At 46.4% G+C, this 16,853-nt stretch overlaps 1 protein-coding gene across 1 annotated transcript in view; it reads right to left on the reverse strand.

Annotated features, from left to right (window-relative positions):
- The window catches only part of LOC143788702 (flavin-containing monooxygenase 5-like), a 233,255-nt gene that overhangs the window by 96,141 nt on the left and 120,261 nt on the right, over positions 1-16,853 (reverse strand). Inside the window, exon 3 of the mRNA XM_077278533.1 lies at positions 2,490-2,652. Coding sequence (XP_077134648.1) covers positions 2,490-2,652 — 163 coding nt within the window. The remainder of the gene's footprint in view (positions 1-2,489; positions 2,653-16,853) is intronic.

Genomic DNA, 16,853 nt, shown 5'->3' on the forward strand with positions numbered 1-16,853 from the left:
GGCCCCTCATACTTTGGGGCTATGTATAGAAATATCTGTAAAAGCAGCAGCAGCAGACAGAACTGTAATGGAGCCTCTTGCTATTTGAATTGCAGTCTGCCTGGCACTGATATCTATGCAACTGGATTAGTCCTCAGAAGGACTGTTAGGCTACGTTCACATTTGCGGTCAGCGCCGCAGCGTCGGGCGCCGCAGCGTCGCCGCATGCGTCATGCGCCCCTATATTTAACATGGGGGCGCATGGACATGCGTTGTGCTGCGTTTTGCGCCGCATGGCCGCAAGCGTTGGACGCAAGAAACGCATCAAGTTGCATTTTTTTTGCGTCCAACTTTCGGCCAAAAAGGACGCATGCGGCGCAAAACGCAGCGTTTTAGCGTGCGTTTTGCCGCGTTTTTGTTTGCGTTGTGCGCTGCGGCGCCGACGCTGCGGCGCACAACGCAAATGTGAACGTAGCCTTAGTGAAGATGGATATGTGTATAATATAATAGATGGTGGCCCGATTCTAACGTATCGGGTATTCTAGAATATGCATGTCCACGTAGTATATTGCCCAGTCACATAGTATATTGCCCAGCCACATAGTATGTTGGCCAACCACGTAGTATATTGCCCAGCCACGTAGTATATTGCCCAGCCACGTAGTATATTGGCCAGCCACATAGTATATTACCCAGCCACGTAGTATATTACCCAGCCACGTAGTATATTACCCAGCCACGTAGTATATTGCCCAGTCACGTAGTATATTGCCCAGTCACGTAGTATATTGCCCAGCCACATAGTATATTGCCCAGCCACATAGTATATTGCCCAGTCACGTAGTATATTGCCCAGCCACATAGTATATTGCCCAGCCACATAGTATATTGCCCAGCCACATAGTATATTGCCCAGCCACGTAGTATATTGCCCAGCCACGTAGTATATTGCCCAACCACGTAGTATATTGCCCAGCAAAAAAAAAAAAAAACAACACGAAGGTATGGTGTGAGTCTATAATGCCCATCATCCTTCTGGACAGACTGCTGGGACTTGTAGTTCCCAAATTTAGAACTATGGGCTGGAATATAGGACAGTAAGGTGCAAGACACAGTAGTAAGGAAGAAGCAGCCTCCAGCCCTGGTGCCTCCTCCTCCGGCCGGTGCTTCCCTTCTCCCTGCTCCTTCTCAGCAAAGCAACAGCAATGTCAGCCAATCACCGGGCGCCTCTCATGCTTCGGGTCCCTGCCACAGCCGCCGCTGCAGGAGAGTCCGAGACACCGGCTCAGGTACCGTGAGGAGGTCACCATGTCCCCGCGCCACCCCGTGAGCCTGCGGCAGCACTGACCGCATCCGCACAGGTGAGCTGACAGCGTGTGCAGCGCCTGCGAGGAGTGACGTCATCACTGGTGGTGACATTATACCATGTAATGAATAGCAGGAGAGAAGGAAAACAGTGCAGTGATCGGTGATTACCGGAGGCATGATCAGACAGCTCCGGGGATGATAAGGGGCATGTACAGCGGCTGCGGAGGGTGAGACTGACTGCGAGCTCACCAGTGTGGTGTGTGATGTGTACTGTGTGCAGTATATATATGTGTGTGTGTGTGTGTGCGCTATATATATATATATATATATATATATATATATATATATATATATATATATATATATATATATATATATATATATATATATATGTATGTGTGTGTGTGTGTGTGTGCTGTTTGGAGCGGGCGCCGGGCACTGACTGCAGGGGAGTAGGGAGGGACTAAGACTGTGGCCGTCGCTGATTGGTCGCGGCAGCCATGACAGGCAGCTGGCGAGACCAATCAGCGAATTGGATTCCATGACAGACAGAGGCCGCAACCAATGAATATCCATGACAGACAGAAGGACAGACAGAAGGACAGACAGAAAGACGGAAGTGACCCTTAGACAATTATATAGTCGATTGTTGTATACCTACACTAAGAAACAAGCAAATCTCTCCCTAGCTCAGCAGCACCTCTCCCTACACTGCCTGATTCCGGAGTAGACTGTGACGAGCATGGCCGTGCCAGGTCAGGTATAGACCTGATAACGCTGTGCAGCCAGCCAATCACTGTAATGCCACAGCCAACATGGCTGCGGCATTACAGTGTGTGGCAGACAATGTTCATGGCATGTTCATTGGCTCTCTAAAAAGCACCAAAAATGCAGGGAGGGGACCCGAGCTCTCGCCGAGCAACCCCAGAAATACTCTGCGAGCTCCGAGCATCTCGAAGCAGTGAGATGGTCAGGCGGGTGCTGAGTAGTGGTGAGCATGCTCGCTCATCACTAATCATGAGTAAATTATCACAATTGACAATAAATCTGTTATTGGATTGCAAGTACCGTAGGTACTTTTTTGTAACTATGTTAAATAACATTTTAAATACCTATATCGGTAATCTTATTAACATAATTTTAAACAAAAACTTTAAACCGAATAATAGATTTTCTCTTTGATATACAATAATTTTTCATACCTTGAAAAGAATGAAGTGGTAAATGTGGAAAGGTATGATGCCCACTACAGACAAGTATGCCATCAAAAATTCCAACTTCTTCCTTTCCATCACATTCTGTTCGAACATCCCACTGGCCCGTAATGGCAAAATCAGGACGCTTTTTTATGTTGCACACCTTGGTCTGAAAGATTAAAAACAACAAGATTTTTTATGGTTTGTAGTTTTTAATCAGTTACATGAAATAGTAAAGTTAGGTGTCTGGCAGAATAATGATTTTCATTCATTTTCATTAACAAAAAATCATCAAGGCTATAAACTGTTTGTAAAAGAACTGAAGTTTTTACATGAGTTTTCAAACACTTGCAGTAAAAGTAGTTCTATTAGCTATTTTTTTAATCACTTAGATCTACAAACTTTGCATTAATTAATAGTACATGCATAAGAAATGTTGTAATTAGTGTTGAGCGATACCTTCTGATATCCAGAAGTATCAGTATCGGATTGGATCGGCCGATATCACAAAAATATTGGATATCGCCGATACCGATACCCGATACCAATGAAAGTCAATAGGACACAAATATCGGAATGTAAATAAGCCCTTTCTGTCCTTCTACATCCTGTTCCGGAGGGGGGAAGAGTGTGGGCAGTGCGTGGGTGGACACTGTGCGTGTCTGTGTGTGCGGGCGGAGTCTGTGCGGGCCTGCCGGGGATCTGTAGGGGCCTCTCGGGGGTCTGTGCAGGCTGCCGGGGGTCTGTACGGGCCTGCCTAAGGTCTGTGCGGGCTGCCGGGGGTCTATGCGTGCCTGCCAGGGGTCTGTGCGGGCCTGCCGGGGCTCGGTGCGGGCTGCCGGGGCTCTGTGCAGGCCTTCCAGGGCTCTGTGCGGGCTGCCGGGGGTCTGTGCGGGCTGCCGGGGGTCTGTGCGGGCGTGCAGGCATCGTCCGATGGGACTACAAGTCTCATTGGACGATGCCTGCTACAGTGACAGTGATTGACACATTAGCCAATGCTGGGACAGTAGTAGTCCCATCATCCCGCTAATGTGTTAAATGTAAAAAAAAAACAAAAAACATACATACATACTACATACTACACACATACTACATACAACATACATACATACTACATACATACTATATACATACTACATACCTACTACATACATACTACATACAGTACATTCACACATTGCATACAATACATACATGCAGACATACAGTACATTAAACATAGATTACATACTCACCATTACTTGTCATTTTGATCCCTGAAGATAGTGTCATCTGTAAAAAAGATTAAAATAACAAACAACCAATATACTCCCTGTCCGCAGAAATCCACGAGTGTCCCACGACGATCTCCCGTGGAGAACGGCAGCATCAGCTGATGCGACCTCTCTCCAGGGGCTCCAGGAACACAATGACGGGAGGAAGGTATCCTTCCGCACTGTATTCCTCCGCCGCTGTAAAAAAAATAGTCCCTAGTCTCACTTTTGGCATTGCTGTGTGAGAAATTTTCCCATGCAGCAGTTGCCATAAAGTGAGACTGAGAGGTTACTATAGTTCAGTGATGCACTGCAGGAGCCATTGTCCCCTGTCAGTGTGTCACTGAAGGTCCTATAGAGCAGTGACATCACCCGATTTCACTGTTCTATAGGGGAGATCGTCGTGGGACACTCGTTAGTAATTGGACTACGGCGGACAGGTAGTATGCGGTTTATTATTTTACGTTTTTTGCAGGCACAGAAGTATGGTAAGTATGGTTAAATGAAGAATAATAAAATACTTTTTTCCTAATGTGTGTGTGTTTTATTAACCCTTTACTAGTATTAGTATGTATGTAGTATGTTGTATGTATGTTGCATGTATGTAGTATATATGTAGTATGTAGTATATATGTAGTATGTAGTATGTATGTAGTATGTATGTTGTATGTATGTAGTATGTATGTAGTATGTATGTAGTATTTTTTTTTTTTTTTTACATTCAACATATTAGCTGGATGATGGGACTACTACTGTCCCATCATTGGCTAATGTGTCAATCACTCTCACTGTAGCAGGCATCATCCGATGGGACTTGTAGTCCCATTGGATGATGCCTGCACACATGCACAGACCCCCGGCAGCCCACACAGTCCCAGCAGCCCGCACAGACCTCCGGCAGCCCGCACAGACCCCCCAGCAGCCCGCACAGAGCACTGGCAGGCCCTCACAGACCCCGGCAGCCTGGACAGACCCCCGGCAGCCCGTACAGAGCCCCAGCAGGCCCGCATAGACCCCCGGCAGGCACGCACAGACCCTCGGCTGCCCGCACAGAGCCCCGGCAGCCTGCACAGTCCCCCGGAAGGCACGTACAGACCCCCAGCAACCCGCACAGACCCCCGAAAGCCCGCACAGAGCCCCAGCAGGCCCGCACAGACCCCCGGCAGCCCGCACAGACCCCCGAGAGGCCTGTACAGACCCCCGGCAGGCCCACACAGACCCCCCTGGTCACGCATGACCCTGCCCGCACACACATAGTCTCCACCTACGCACCGCCCACACTCTATTATAGTGCATAATTGCACTATAGGAACTTCCGATTCTGGTATCCGAGATTTATAAAGAAACCATATCCACCTTATGGAGGGACAACCATTTATAGAAACCTTTTACCAAAGATTAGATCAGCAGAGGAGGACAAATTTATTCTAATGTCTATAGAAGGCTGAAGGAGAAGACCATGTTGCTGCCTTACATATTTGTTTGGGGATACCTCCTCCTTGTCTGCCCAAAAGATTGCAACAGCCCTAGTAGAATGAGCTCTTATACTCTGAGACTGACACATGACTAGCGGAATAAGCTACTCTAATGGCTTCCCTAATCCACATCGGTAAAGTACCCCTTGAGACCTTAAGACCCACCCAAGACCTGGAAGGAGAAAATGACTGACTCTTTTATGGTCTTGTTGCTAACCTGTATTCAATAAGTCCTCTTAACAGGCAGTTTGTGGAACTTTTCTTCCTTTAGGTTCTTAGGATCATTACAAAAGGAGGGAAACAATCTCCTGACTCCTATAAAATTTGATGGCTACTTTTGAAATTGATAAAATAATATGTCGTTTGTGCTATCAACATCCTCTCCACCATACAGAAACAAAGGTAAATATATTTAGTAAAAATACCACACAACAATAAACAAGAATCCACCCTAGTCTAGCTGAATCAACAATTGCTTATGACAGCATATATATATAAAAAGTCACCCAGGTTCTGGGTATATGATCCGAATAGTCCAAATGCCGCAAAGTTATTAAGAGTCCGATTAGATAAAGTGCATAGTGCTAGTGATTACCTTCTATTAGGCGATATCATCAGTCACAATTCAGAAGATGCGGTTCCAATCCACCTCCGGGTGTATTGTTTGTGCAGTCCAAAACAAGAAAGTAGTTATCTTCAGGAGTGTAGTCCTGGCCAGTGACATAAACCTCCCAGGCTTCCTTAGCAATGGTGCAGGAGCAGGGTCAGCACGCGATCAAGACCTGTAATGCAGCAGATGCCAAATAGGACCTTGCGTGACGTAGGTTGTCACGTGACCAGCCAAAGTAAAAAGCACTGTAAGGACCTATTCCTACGCATTTCGAAGATCGCGGTCTTCTTCATCAGGGATGGTCCATTACAGGTCAGGGCTTTCTTATATACAGTCTATTCATGCGCTACCATTAAACAGTGGTAGATGAAGGTCAATTAGGTAAATGCAAAAAGCTCAACTTCACTATTTAAACCAATTGGCTTCAGTGTGTCCAGGTTGAAGATCCATTTACTTTCAACTCTGGACATTTTCTTAATATAATCACCCTTTTGCCAATCTTGTCTTATTATTTCCAAGCCAGTGACTATTGTTCCTTTAGCTCGTCCATTATGATGATCTAGATAATGTTTAGATAATGGATGTCCGCAAAACTTATTTTTTATATTTCTAAGGTGTTCGCTCAATCTCACATTTAGTGGGCGCTTAGTACGCCCCACATATATTTTACCACAAGGGCATTTTAGAGAATAGATCACCCCCATAGTGGTACAGGTGATAAAAATCCTGGATTTTAAACTCTTTCGTCCCATTTGAAATGACACAATGCTTTGTTAGCTTTAGTGATGTACACATTCCACAATTGTGACATGGGAAAAAAACAGATCTCTTGCCCCCAATGAAAGAGGTGGATCCTACTTTTTGGTTATAAATAGGTATTGAAGGGGCTATTGCATTTCCCAGATTATGACTTTTTCTGAAAATAATATAGTTTTTTGAATCAGTGGGTTTGAAATACGTACGAGTGTGAATGGTGCCATCTTGAATACAAAAATTATGTATTTTTATTAATCTCCACTAAAAAGTCAGCCAAGGAATGAGGGCCTCCAGACCAGATAAAAATGTCATCGATAAAACGATGCCAAAGGACGAGGATTATCTGGTCTGGAGGCCCTGATTCCTTGGCTGACTTTTTAGTGGAGATTAATAAAAAAAACATATTTTTTTAAAATTTCACTGCGGTTACCAGTAAAGAGACAATAAACTTTTTGGATTTAAATATTTTTATTCAAGATGGCACCATTCACACTCGTACATATTTCAAACCCACTGATTCAAAAAAAACTATATTTCTAAAGACAGTTGCCATCCTCCCAGCTGGTGTCACGGGAGTACTGGGTAGACTAAGGCCGGTTACCCGGGCCACTGCGATATCCCTCAGGCTAGGGAAACCATGTCTGACCCTTTCCCAGAAGTTACACTAAAGGTGTGCATGTCTGAGCCGCCAGGCCTGACCCTGTCTCCTGTTTCAGCCCTAAGCTGAAACCACCATCCGCCACCCAGTGAAGAGACCACACACCAATCTGCACAGAAAGCACAGACAAGGAAAGCTGAAAAACGCACCACGCCGCAGACACACAGGAATACACTATAATGTGCACAGGGCAAAACAAATACAAATATAGGAAGGAGGAATATGACAAAGGATAATACTCCACCAGATACGATATTCCAACAACAAGGCCACCACTCCAGACCGGAATCTCTAGGCACAAAGCACAAGCTATAATCGGCGACGCCCAAAGTCCAGCACGACTATTTAAAGGCCGTGGGCTTGACCCAGCCTCCAACCAAATTACCAGCTAGATTAACCCCGAGCAAGCTGGATAAAGTCTAGCTGATGCCACTGAGCGTGTAGTGGACGTATGTGGAATTACCGCTGTCTGTCGGATGTCCTAGTGTGAACAGCGTCCGACATGACAGTACCCCGCCTTCTACGAGGGACCCCAGGGCCCTCACGACTTATAGGACCAAGCTTGTCCGGATGGCGGTGGTGAAACATACTGACCAGCCGGTTCGCATGTATGTCCGATGCTGGTACCCAGGACCTCTCTTCCGGCCCATAACCATGCCAGTGTACCAGGTACTGTAATGTGCGGTGCACTACTCGAGAGTCAACCACCTTGGAGACTTCAAACTCCAAATTGCCATCCACCAAAACTGGAGGTGGCATAGGCGCCGTGTCCACAGAACCCACCACCTTTTTTAATAAAGATCTGTGGAACACGTTGTATATTTTATATACCGTAGGGAGCGTCAAATGGTAGGCTACCGGGTTAATGATGGCGGCAACCCTAAATGGACTAATAAACCTTGGACCCAATTTCAAGGATGGAATCTTGAGTTTTATGTTTTTTTTGTGGACAACCACACCCAGTCTGTTATGAACTGGTGGTTTAGGAGCAACATCCAAGCAGAGATGTGAATCCAAGCAGGAACCATTGACAACTGGCACAGGCTGAAGGATAGAACCAGGTTAAATAGCCGAGCCAGAAAGACAATCAGTGGAAGCAGCTGCTGACTGCTAAATCCAAGGAGCAGCAGTACCACTTAAAACCACCGGAGGGAGCCCAAGAGCAGAATTCACAAAAGTGTCACTTACAACCACCGGAGGGAGCCCAAGAGCGGAATTCACAACAGTACCCCCCCCCCTTGAGGAGGGGACACCGAACCCACACCAGAGCCCCCGGGCCGATCAGGACGAGCCAAGTGAAAAGCACGAACCAAATCGGCTGCAACAACCCAAGAATTATCCTCCTGGCCATAACCCTTCCACTTGACAAGATACTGAAGCCTCCGCCTCGAAAAACGAGAATCCAAAATTTTCTCAACCACATATTCCAACTCCCCCCTCAACCAACACCGGAGCAGGAGGATCAACCGAGGGAACAACGGGCACCACATATCTCCACAACAAAGATCTATGGAAAACATTATGGATGGCAAAAGAGGCTGGAAGGGCTAAACGAAAAGACACCGGATTGATAATTTCAGAAATCTTATAAGGATCAATAAACCGAGGCTTGAACTTAGGGGAGGAAACATTCATAGGAACATGACGAGAAGATAACCAGACTAAATCCCCCACCCGAAGCCGAGGACCAACACACCGACGGCGGTTAGCAAAACGCTGAGCCTTTTCCTGAGACAACGTCAAATTGAGTCCAAATCTGCTGTAACCTGTCCACCACAGAATCCACACCAGGACAATCAGAAGGCTCCACCTGCCCCGAAGAAAAACGAGGATGAAAACCAAAATTACAAAAGAAAGGCGAAACCAAAAGCCGAACTAGCCCGATTATTAAGGGCAAACTCGGCCAACGGCAAGAAAGCCACCCAATCATCCTGATCAGCAGACACAAAGCATCTCAAATAGGTTTCCAAGGTCTGATTAGTTCGCTCAGTTTGGCCATTTGTCTGAGGATGAAACGCCGAAGAAAAAGACAAATCAATACCCATCCTAGCACAAAAGGCCCGCCAAAACCTAGAAACAAACTGGGAACCTCTGTCAGACACAATATTCTCCGGAATGCCATGCAAACGAACCACATACTGAAAAAACAATGGAACCAAATCAGAGGAGGAAGGAAATTTAGGCAAAGGTACCAAATGGACCATTTTAGAGAACCGGTCACAAACTACCCAGATAACAGACATCTTCTGGGAAACAGGAAGATCCGAAATAAAATCCATGGAAATGTGCGTCCAGGACCTCTCAGGGACTGGCAAAGGCAAAAGCAACCCACTAGCGCGGGAACAGCAAGGCTTGGCCCGGGCACAAGTCCCACAGGACTGCACAAAAGAACGCACATCCCGCGACAAGGAAGGCCACCAAAAGGACCTAGCAACCAAATCTCTGGTACCAAAAATCCCAGAATGACCAGCCAACACTGAACAATGAACCTCAGAAATTACCTTACTAGTCCATCTATCAAGAACAAACAGCTTCCCCACTGGACAGTGGTCAGGTTTATCAACCTGAAATTCCTGCAGCACCCGCCGTAAATCAGGGGAGATGGCAGAAAGAATAACCCCTTCTTTAAGAATGCGAACCGGCTCAAGGACTCCAGGAGAATCAGGCAAAAAGCTCCTGGAGAGGGCATCAGCCTTAACATTCTTAGATCCCGGAAGATACGATACCACAAAATCAAAACGGGAGAAAAACAGGGACCATCGAGCCTGTCTAGGGTTCAGCCGCTTGGCCGACTCGAGGTAAATCAGATTCTTATGATCGGTCAAGACCACAACGCGGTGTTTGGCTCCCTCAAGCCAATGTCGCCACTCCTCAAATGCCCACTTCATAGCCAACAACTCCCGATTGCCAAAGTCATAATTGCGCTCCGCAGGCGAAAACTTTCTGGGAAAAAAAAGCACACGGCTTCATCAAAGAACCATCAGAATTCCTCTGAGACAAAACGGCCCCTGCCCCAATCTCAGAAGCGTCAACTTCAACCTGAAAAGGAAGAGAAACATCCAGCTGACGCAACACAGGGGCAGAAGTAAATCGGCGTTTAAGCTCCTGAAAGGCCTCAACAGCCGCAGAGGACCAATTCGTCACATCAGCGCCTTTCTTCGTCATATCGGTCAGGGGTTTAACCACACTGGAAAAGTTGGCAATGAAACGGCGATAAAAATTAACAAAGCCCAAAAATTTCTGAAGGCTCTTCACCGATGTGGGTTGAATCCAGTCAAGAATGGCTTGGACCTTAACAGGATCCATTTCTATAGACGAGGGAGAAAAAATAAAACCCAAAAAAGAGACCTCCTGAACTCCAAATAGGCACTTAGACCCCTTCACAAATAAAGCATTATCACGAAGGATCTGGAATACCATCCTGACCTGCTTCACATGAGACTCCCAATCATCGGAAAAAAACAAAATATCATCCAAATATACAATCGTGAATTTATCAAGATAATTGCGGAAAATATCATGCATGAAGGACTGAAATACAGAAGGAGCATTAGAAAGCCCGAAAGGCATCACAAGGTATTCAAAATGGCCTTCGGGCGTATTAAATGCCGTTTTCCATTCGTCACCCTGTTTAATACGAACAAGATTATATGCCCCTCGAAGGTCAATCTTAGTAAACCAACTAGCCCCCTTAATCCGAGCAAACAAATCAGAAAGCAAAGGTAAAGGGTATTTGAATTTGACCGTGATCTTATTAAGAAGGCGATAATCAATACAGGGTCTCAAGGAGCTGTTGTGAATTCCGTTCTCGAACTCCCTCCTGTGGTCATGAATGGTACTTCGGCGAGTTCTGTCCGTGGACTCCCTCTGGTGGCTGTGAGTGGAACTGCTGGTTCTGAGGTTGCCTCCTCAGCTGCTCTCGTGTGCGGCTAGGCTGGCTTCTCTATTTAACTCCACTCAGATCGTTACTCCACGCCAGCTGTCAATGTATCAGTACTGGTTCAGATCTCTCTTGGATCTTTCTGATGACCTGTCTACTCCAGCAGAAGCTAAGTCCCTGCTAGTTTATTTGTTGTTCATTTTGTACTGAATATATCTCTTTGTACTGAATATATCTCTTAGTACCTGCTAAGTTCTAGTCCAGCTTGCTTATATGATATTGCCTTGCTAGCTGGAAGCTCTGGGGTGCAGAGTGGCACCTCCGCACCGTGAGTCGGTATGGGGGTCTTTTTGCACACTCTGCGTGGCTTTTTGTAGTTTTTTGTGCTGACCACATAGATTCCTTTCCTATTCTCAATCTATTTAGTAAGTCTGGCCTCCTTTGCTGAAACCTGTTTCATCCCTGTGTTTGTGACTTTCCTCTTAACTCACAGTTAATATATGTGGGGGGCTGCCTTTACCTTTGGGAGAATTTCTCTGAGGCAAGGTAAGGCTTTATTTCCTATCTTTAGGGGTAGTTAGCTCTTAGGCTGTGAAGAGGCATCTAGGGAGAGTTAGGTACGCTCCACAGCTATTTCTAGTGTGTGTTATAGGATTAGGGTTTGCGGTCAGCAGAGTTCCCACTTCCCAGAGCTTGTCCTATCGTCTAGTTTAACCATCAGGTCATTCCAGGTGCACCTAACCACCAGGTCCATAACAAGGAGCCATCCTTCTTGGCAACAAAAAAGAATCCCGCTCCCAATGGTGACGAAGACGGCCGAATATGCCCCTTCTCCAAAGACTCCTTGACATAACTCCGCATGGCGGCATGCTCTGGCACAGACAGATTGAAAAGTCGGCCCTTAGGGAACTTACAGCCAGGAATCAAGTTAATAGCACAATCACAGTCCCTATGTGGAGGAAGGGAACTGGACTTGGGCTCATCAAATACATCCTGGAAATCCGACAAAAACTCAGGGACTTCAGAAGAGGGGGAAGAGGAAATTGACATCAAAGGAACGTCACTATGAACCCCTTGACAACCCCAACTAGTCACAGACATAGATTTCCAATCCAGCACCGGATTATGTTCCTGTAACCATGGAAAACCCAGTACAACAACATCATGTAAGTTATGCAACACCAGAAAATGGCAATCTTCCTGATGCGCTGGAGCCATGCACATGGTCAGCTGAGTCCAATACTGAGGTTTATTCTTGGCCAACGGTGTAGCATCAATGCCCCTCAAAGGAATAGGGCTCTGCAAAGGCTGCAAGGAAAAACCACAGCGCCTGGGGAATTCCAAGTCCATTAAGTTCAGGGCAGCGCCTGAATCCACAAATGCCATGACAGAAAAGGACGATAATGAGCAAATCAGGGTCACAGATAAGAGAAATTTAGGCTGTACAGTACTGATGGTAACAGACCTAGCGACCCTCTTAGTACGCTTAGGGCAATCAGAAATAACATGAGCAGAATCACCACAGCCTTTTCTGACATCTGAATCCCTGCCGCTCTGCTCTAGTCAAAATCCTATCACATTGCATAGGCTCAGGACTCCTCTCAGAGGACACTGCCATATGGTGCACTACTTTGCGCTCGCACAGGTGCCGATCAATCTGAATGGCTAGAGACATAGATTCGCTCAAACCAGCAGGCGTGGGGAAGCCCACCATAACATCTTTAAGGGCTTCAGAAAGACCCTTTCTGAAAATTGCTGCCAGAGCATCCTCATTCCATTTAGTGAGCACAGACCATTTTCTAAATTTCTGGCAGTATAATTCTGCCGCTTCCTGACCCTGACATAGGGCCAACAAGGTTTTTTCTGCATGATCCACAGAATTAGGTTCATCATACAATAATCCGAGCGCTTGAAAAAATGCGTCTATATTAAGCAATGCCGGATCCCCTGATTCAAGGGAGAATGCCCAGTCCTGAGGGTCACCACGCAGCAGAGAGATGACAATTTTAACCTGCTGAATGGGATCACCAGAGGAACGGGGTTTCAAAGCAAAAAACAATTTGCAGTTATTTTTAAAGTTCAAAAACTTGGATCTATCCCCAAAAAACAAATCAGGAGTAGGAATTTTAGGCTCTAAAGCCGGAGTCTGGACAACATAATCTTGGATACTCTGTACCCTTGCAGCAAGTTGATCCACACGAGAAAACAAACCCTGAACATCCATGCAAGCGCCAAAATCCTGAACCACCCAGAGATTAAGAGGAAAAAAAAGACAAAACAGACTGCAGAAAAAAAAATGGCTCAGAAAGTTTTTTTTCCTTCTTTTGAGATGCATTTAATTCATTTCTGGCCAGTTGTACTGTTATGAACTGGTGGTTTAGGAGCAACATGGGATGTGCTCTGGAGGAGGTGGTACCTGTACTGACCGAAGTTTCTGAGCTTAACACAACACTAGAAGTAGCCGTGGGATGTTCCTGTCACTCCCTAGACACCTCATCACAGCCGGAGGACTAACTACCCCTAGAGATAGAAACAGGAAAGCTATCTTGCCTCAGAGAAAATCCCCAAAGGATAGGCACAGCCCCCTGTTATGATCCTTAGTGGTTGAGGATCACGAATTACTCCAGCTAAGTAACAAACATAGGACAAGCTCTAGGGAGGTGGCAAACTGGACTGACCGCAAATCTGAACCTATCCAAACACACTAGAAGTAGCCGGTGAATGTGCCTAAAAATCCTAGACGTCTCGAGCCAGCCTGAGGAACTAACTACCCCTAGAGAGAAAGAAAGACCTCTCTTGCCTCCAGAGAAATAATCCCCAAAGATATAGAAGCCCCCAACAAATAATAACGGTGAGGTAAGAGGAAGGCACATACACAGGGGTGAAAACAGATTCAGCAAATGAGGCCCACTAATACTAGATAGCAGAAAATAGTAAAGGGGTCTGTGCGGTCAGTAAAAAACCCCTAAAAAATATCCACACAGATTTCAAGAACCCCCGCACCAACTAACGGTGTGGGGGGGAGAAACTCAGTCCCCTAGAGCAACCAGCAAGCGAGGAGATCACATCTTAGCAAGCTGGACAAGAAACATGATGAATGCTGATAATCAAAAAATGAACGGACAAAAACTTAGCTTGTCTTGGAGAGGCTGGGAGCAAGGTAATCACAATGAATCTGAAGAGCACTGAATACATTGATAGCAGGCAAGGAACTGAGTATCCAGGTGAGTTAAATAGGAAACCAACCAAGGATAACGAACCAGCTGATGCAGCCAACCTGCAGAAAGACAACACTACACAGTACCGCTTGTTGTGACCACTAGAGGGAGCCCAAAAATAGAGTTCACAACAGCCCCCCACAAATATTGACTGTGAGTGGAGTGGGAAATGACATACGCAAAATGAAACCAGGATGTAGCAAAGGAGGCCAGTCTAGCTAGATAGATAGAACAGGACGGAATACTGTGCGGTCAGTATTAAAAACTAGAAAAATCCACCACAGAGTTTACAAAAATCTCCACACCTGACTAAAGGTGTGGAGGGTAAATCTGCTTCCCAGAGCTTCCAGCTTAACTGAATAAATCCATACTGACAAGCTGGACAAGAAAAAACATAGAAAGTGCAGAACGATTAAGTCCACAACAAGTGAACTGCAAAAGAACAAAGCAAGGACTTATCTTTGCTGAACAGGTCAGAATATCAGGTATCAGGGAAATCCAAGCAGAGATGTGAATCCAAGCAGGAACCATTGACAACTGGCACAGGCTGAAGGATAGAACCAGGTTAAATAGCCGAGCCAGAAAGACAATCAGTGGAAGCAGCTGCTGACTGCTAAATCCAAGGAGCAGCAGTACCACTTAAAACCACCGGAGGGAGCCCAAGAGCAGAATTCACAAAAGTGTCACTTACAACCACCGGAGGGAGCCCAAGAGCGGAATTCACAACACCAGTCACCCACACTCAGGTCCGGACCTGTCACACGTTTACTGTCAGCCACTCATTTGTACCTTGCACCTACATTTAGCAAGCGCTGTTTCACTCTCCTCCACGTGGATACCGGTTGTGCTCCTAACTGGTCCTCCTCCGGGACACCAGAATAACCCCCCTGACGCAGAGTACAAAACTGAGGATGGAGCCCGTAAACACAAAAGAACGGGGACTCCCCAGACGATTCCTGACGGTGATTATTTATAGGAAACTCAGCCAAAAGAAGGAACGTCAACCACTCCTCCTGATTGTCAAAAACAAAACAGCGTAAGTACTGCTCCAAATTCAGGTTCATACGCTCGGTCTGACCATTTGACTGAGGATGAAACGCAGAAGAATGCGACAACTTGATCCCCACCTGTGAGCAAAAAGCTTTCCAAAATTTTGCCACAAACTGAGTACCCCTCTCAGACACGATGTCAGACGGGACCCCGTGAAGTCTTACCACCTCCTGCACAAATACCTGAGCCAGAGTCTTAGCGTTAGGCAACGAAGGCAAGGACACAAAGTGCAACATCTTTGAGAACCGATCAACAACCACCAGAATGACCGTGTTCCCAGCAGAGGAGGGCAAATCTGTGATAAAATCCATGGAAATCCCCATCCATGGCCTACTGGGTACCCCGAGAGGATGTAGTGTGCCAGCAGGACGGGAGCAGGACGTCTTAGCCCTAGCGCACGTGGTACATGCTGATACGTACGAGACCACGTCCTGTCGGATTTTGGGCCACCAAAACCGATGCGACACCAACTCCAAGGTACCCCTAACCCCTGGATGGCCTGCCAGGACAGCATCATGATGCTAACCCAACACCTTTAGGCGAAGATGTAGCGTTACAAACCATTTATTAATAGGAAGCTCTGGTGGTACCTCCTCCTGAGCCTCGGCAATCTCAGCCTCAACTTCGGTTGTGAGAGCCGAGACCACTACACCCTTTTGGAGGATGGGTACCGGATCTTCCTGAGGTTCTCCCCCCGTAAAACACCTGGACAAAGCATCCGCCTTAGTGTTCTTAGACCCAGGTCGGTACGTAACAAAAAAGTTGAATCGCGTGAAAAACAATGCCCAGCGAGCCTGCCTGGGGGACAGACGCTTGGCTGACTCCAAATACAGCAGATTTTTATGGTCGGTGATAACTGTAACCGGATGGACTGACCCCTCCAAAAAGTGACGCCATTCCTCAAAAGCCAACTTGATAGCCAACAACTCCCAGTTGCCGATATCGTAATTATGTTCGGCGGGCGACAGCTTCTTGGAAAAGTAGGCTCATGGACGCAACTCGCCCAAGGATGAGCCTTGTGACAGCACCGCCCCCACTCCAACCTCAGATGCATCGACTTCCATGGTAAATGGTTTTGATACATCCGGTTGCACCAGAATGGGGGCCGAAGCAAAACTGTTCTTCAGAAATTCAAATGCGCTCACAGCAGCATGAAGCCAGGCGGAGAAATTGGTACCCTTTTCCGTCATGTCAGTAAGCGGTTTAGCAATGGTAGAAAAATCCTTGATAAACTTTCTATAATAGTTGGAAAACCCAAGGAACCGCTGGAGTGCTTTTAGGTTATCAGGCCGTTCCCAATGCAGCACCGCTTGCACCTTAGCGGCGTCCATTTTAAACCCTGAAGCAGACACAATATAACCCAAGAAAGGCAACTCCTAAACCGAAAATACACATTTGTCAAGTTTAGCATAGAGCTTATTTTCCCTGAGTAGCTGTAACACCTGCCTCACATGCTCTAAATGAGTATCA

Source organism: Ranitomeya variabilis, chromosome 8, assembly GCF_051348905.1.
Source record: "Ranitomeya variabilis isolate aRanVar5 chromosome 8, aRanVar5.hap1, whole genome shotgun sequence".
NCBI lineage: Eukaryota > Metazoa > Chordata > Amphibia > Anura > Dendrobatidae > Ranitomeya > Ranitomeya variabilis.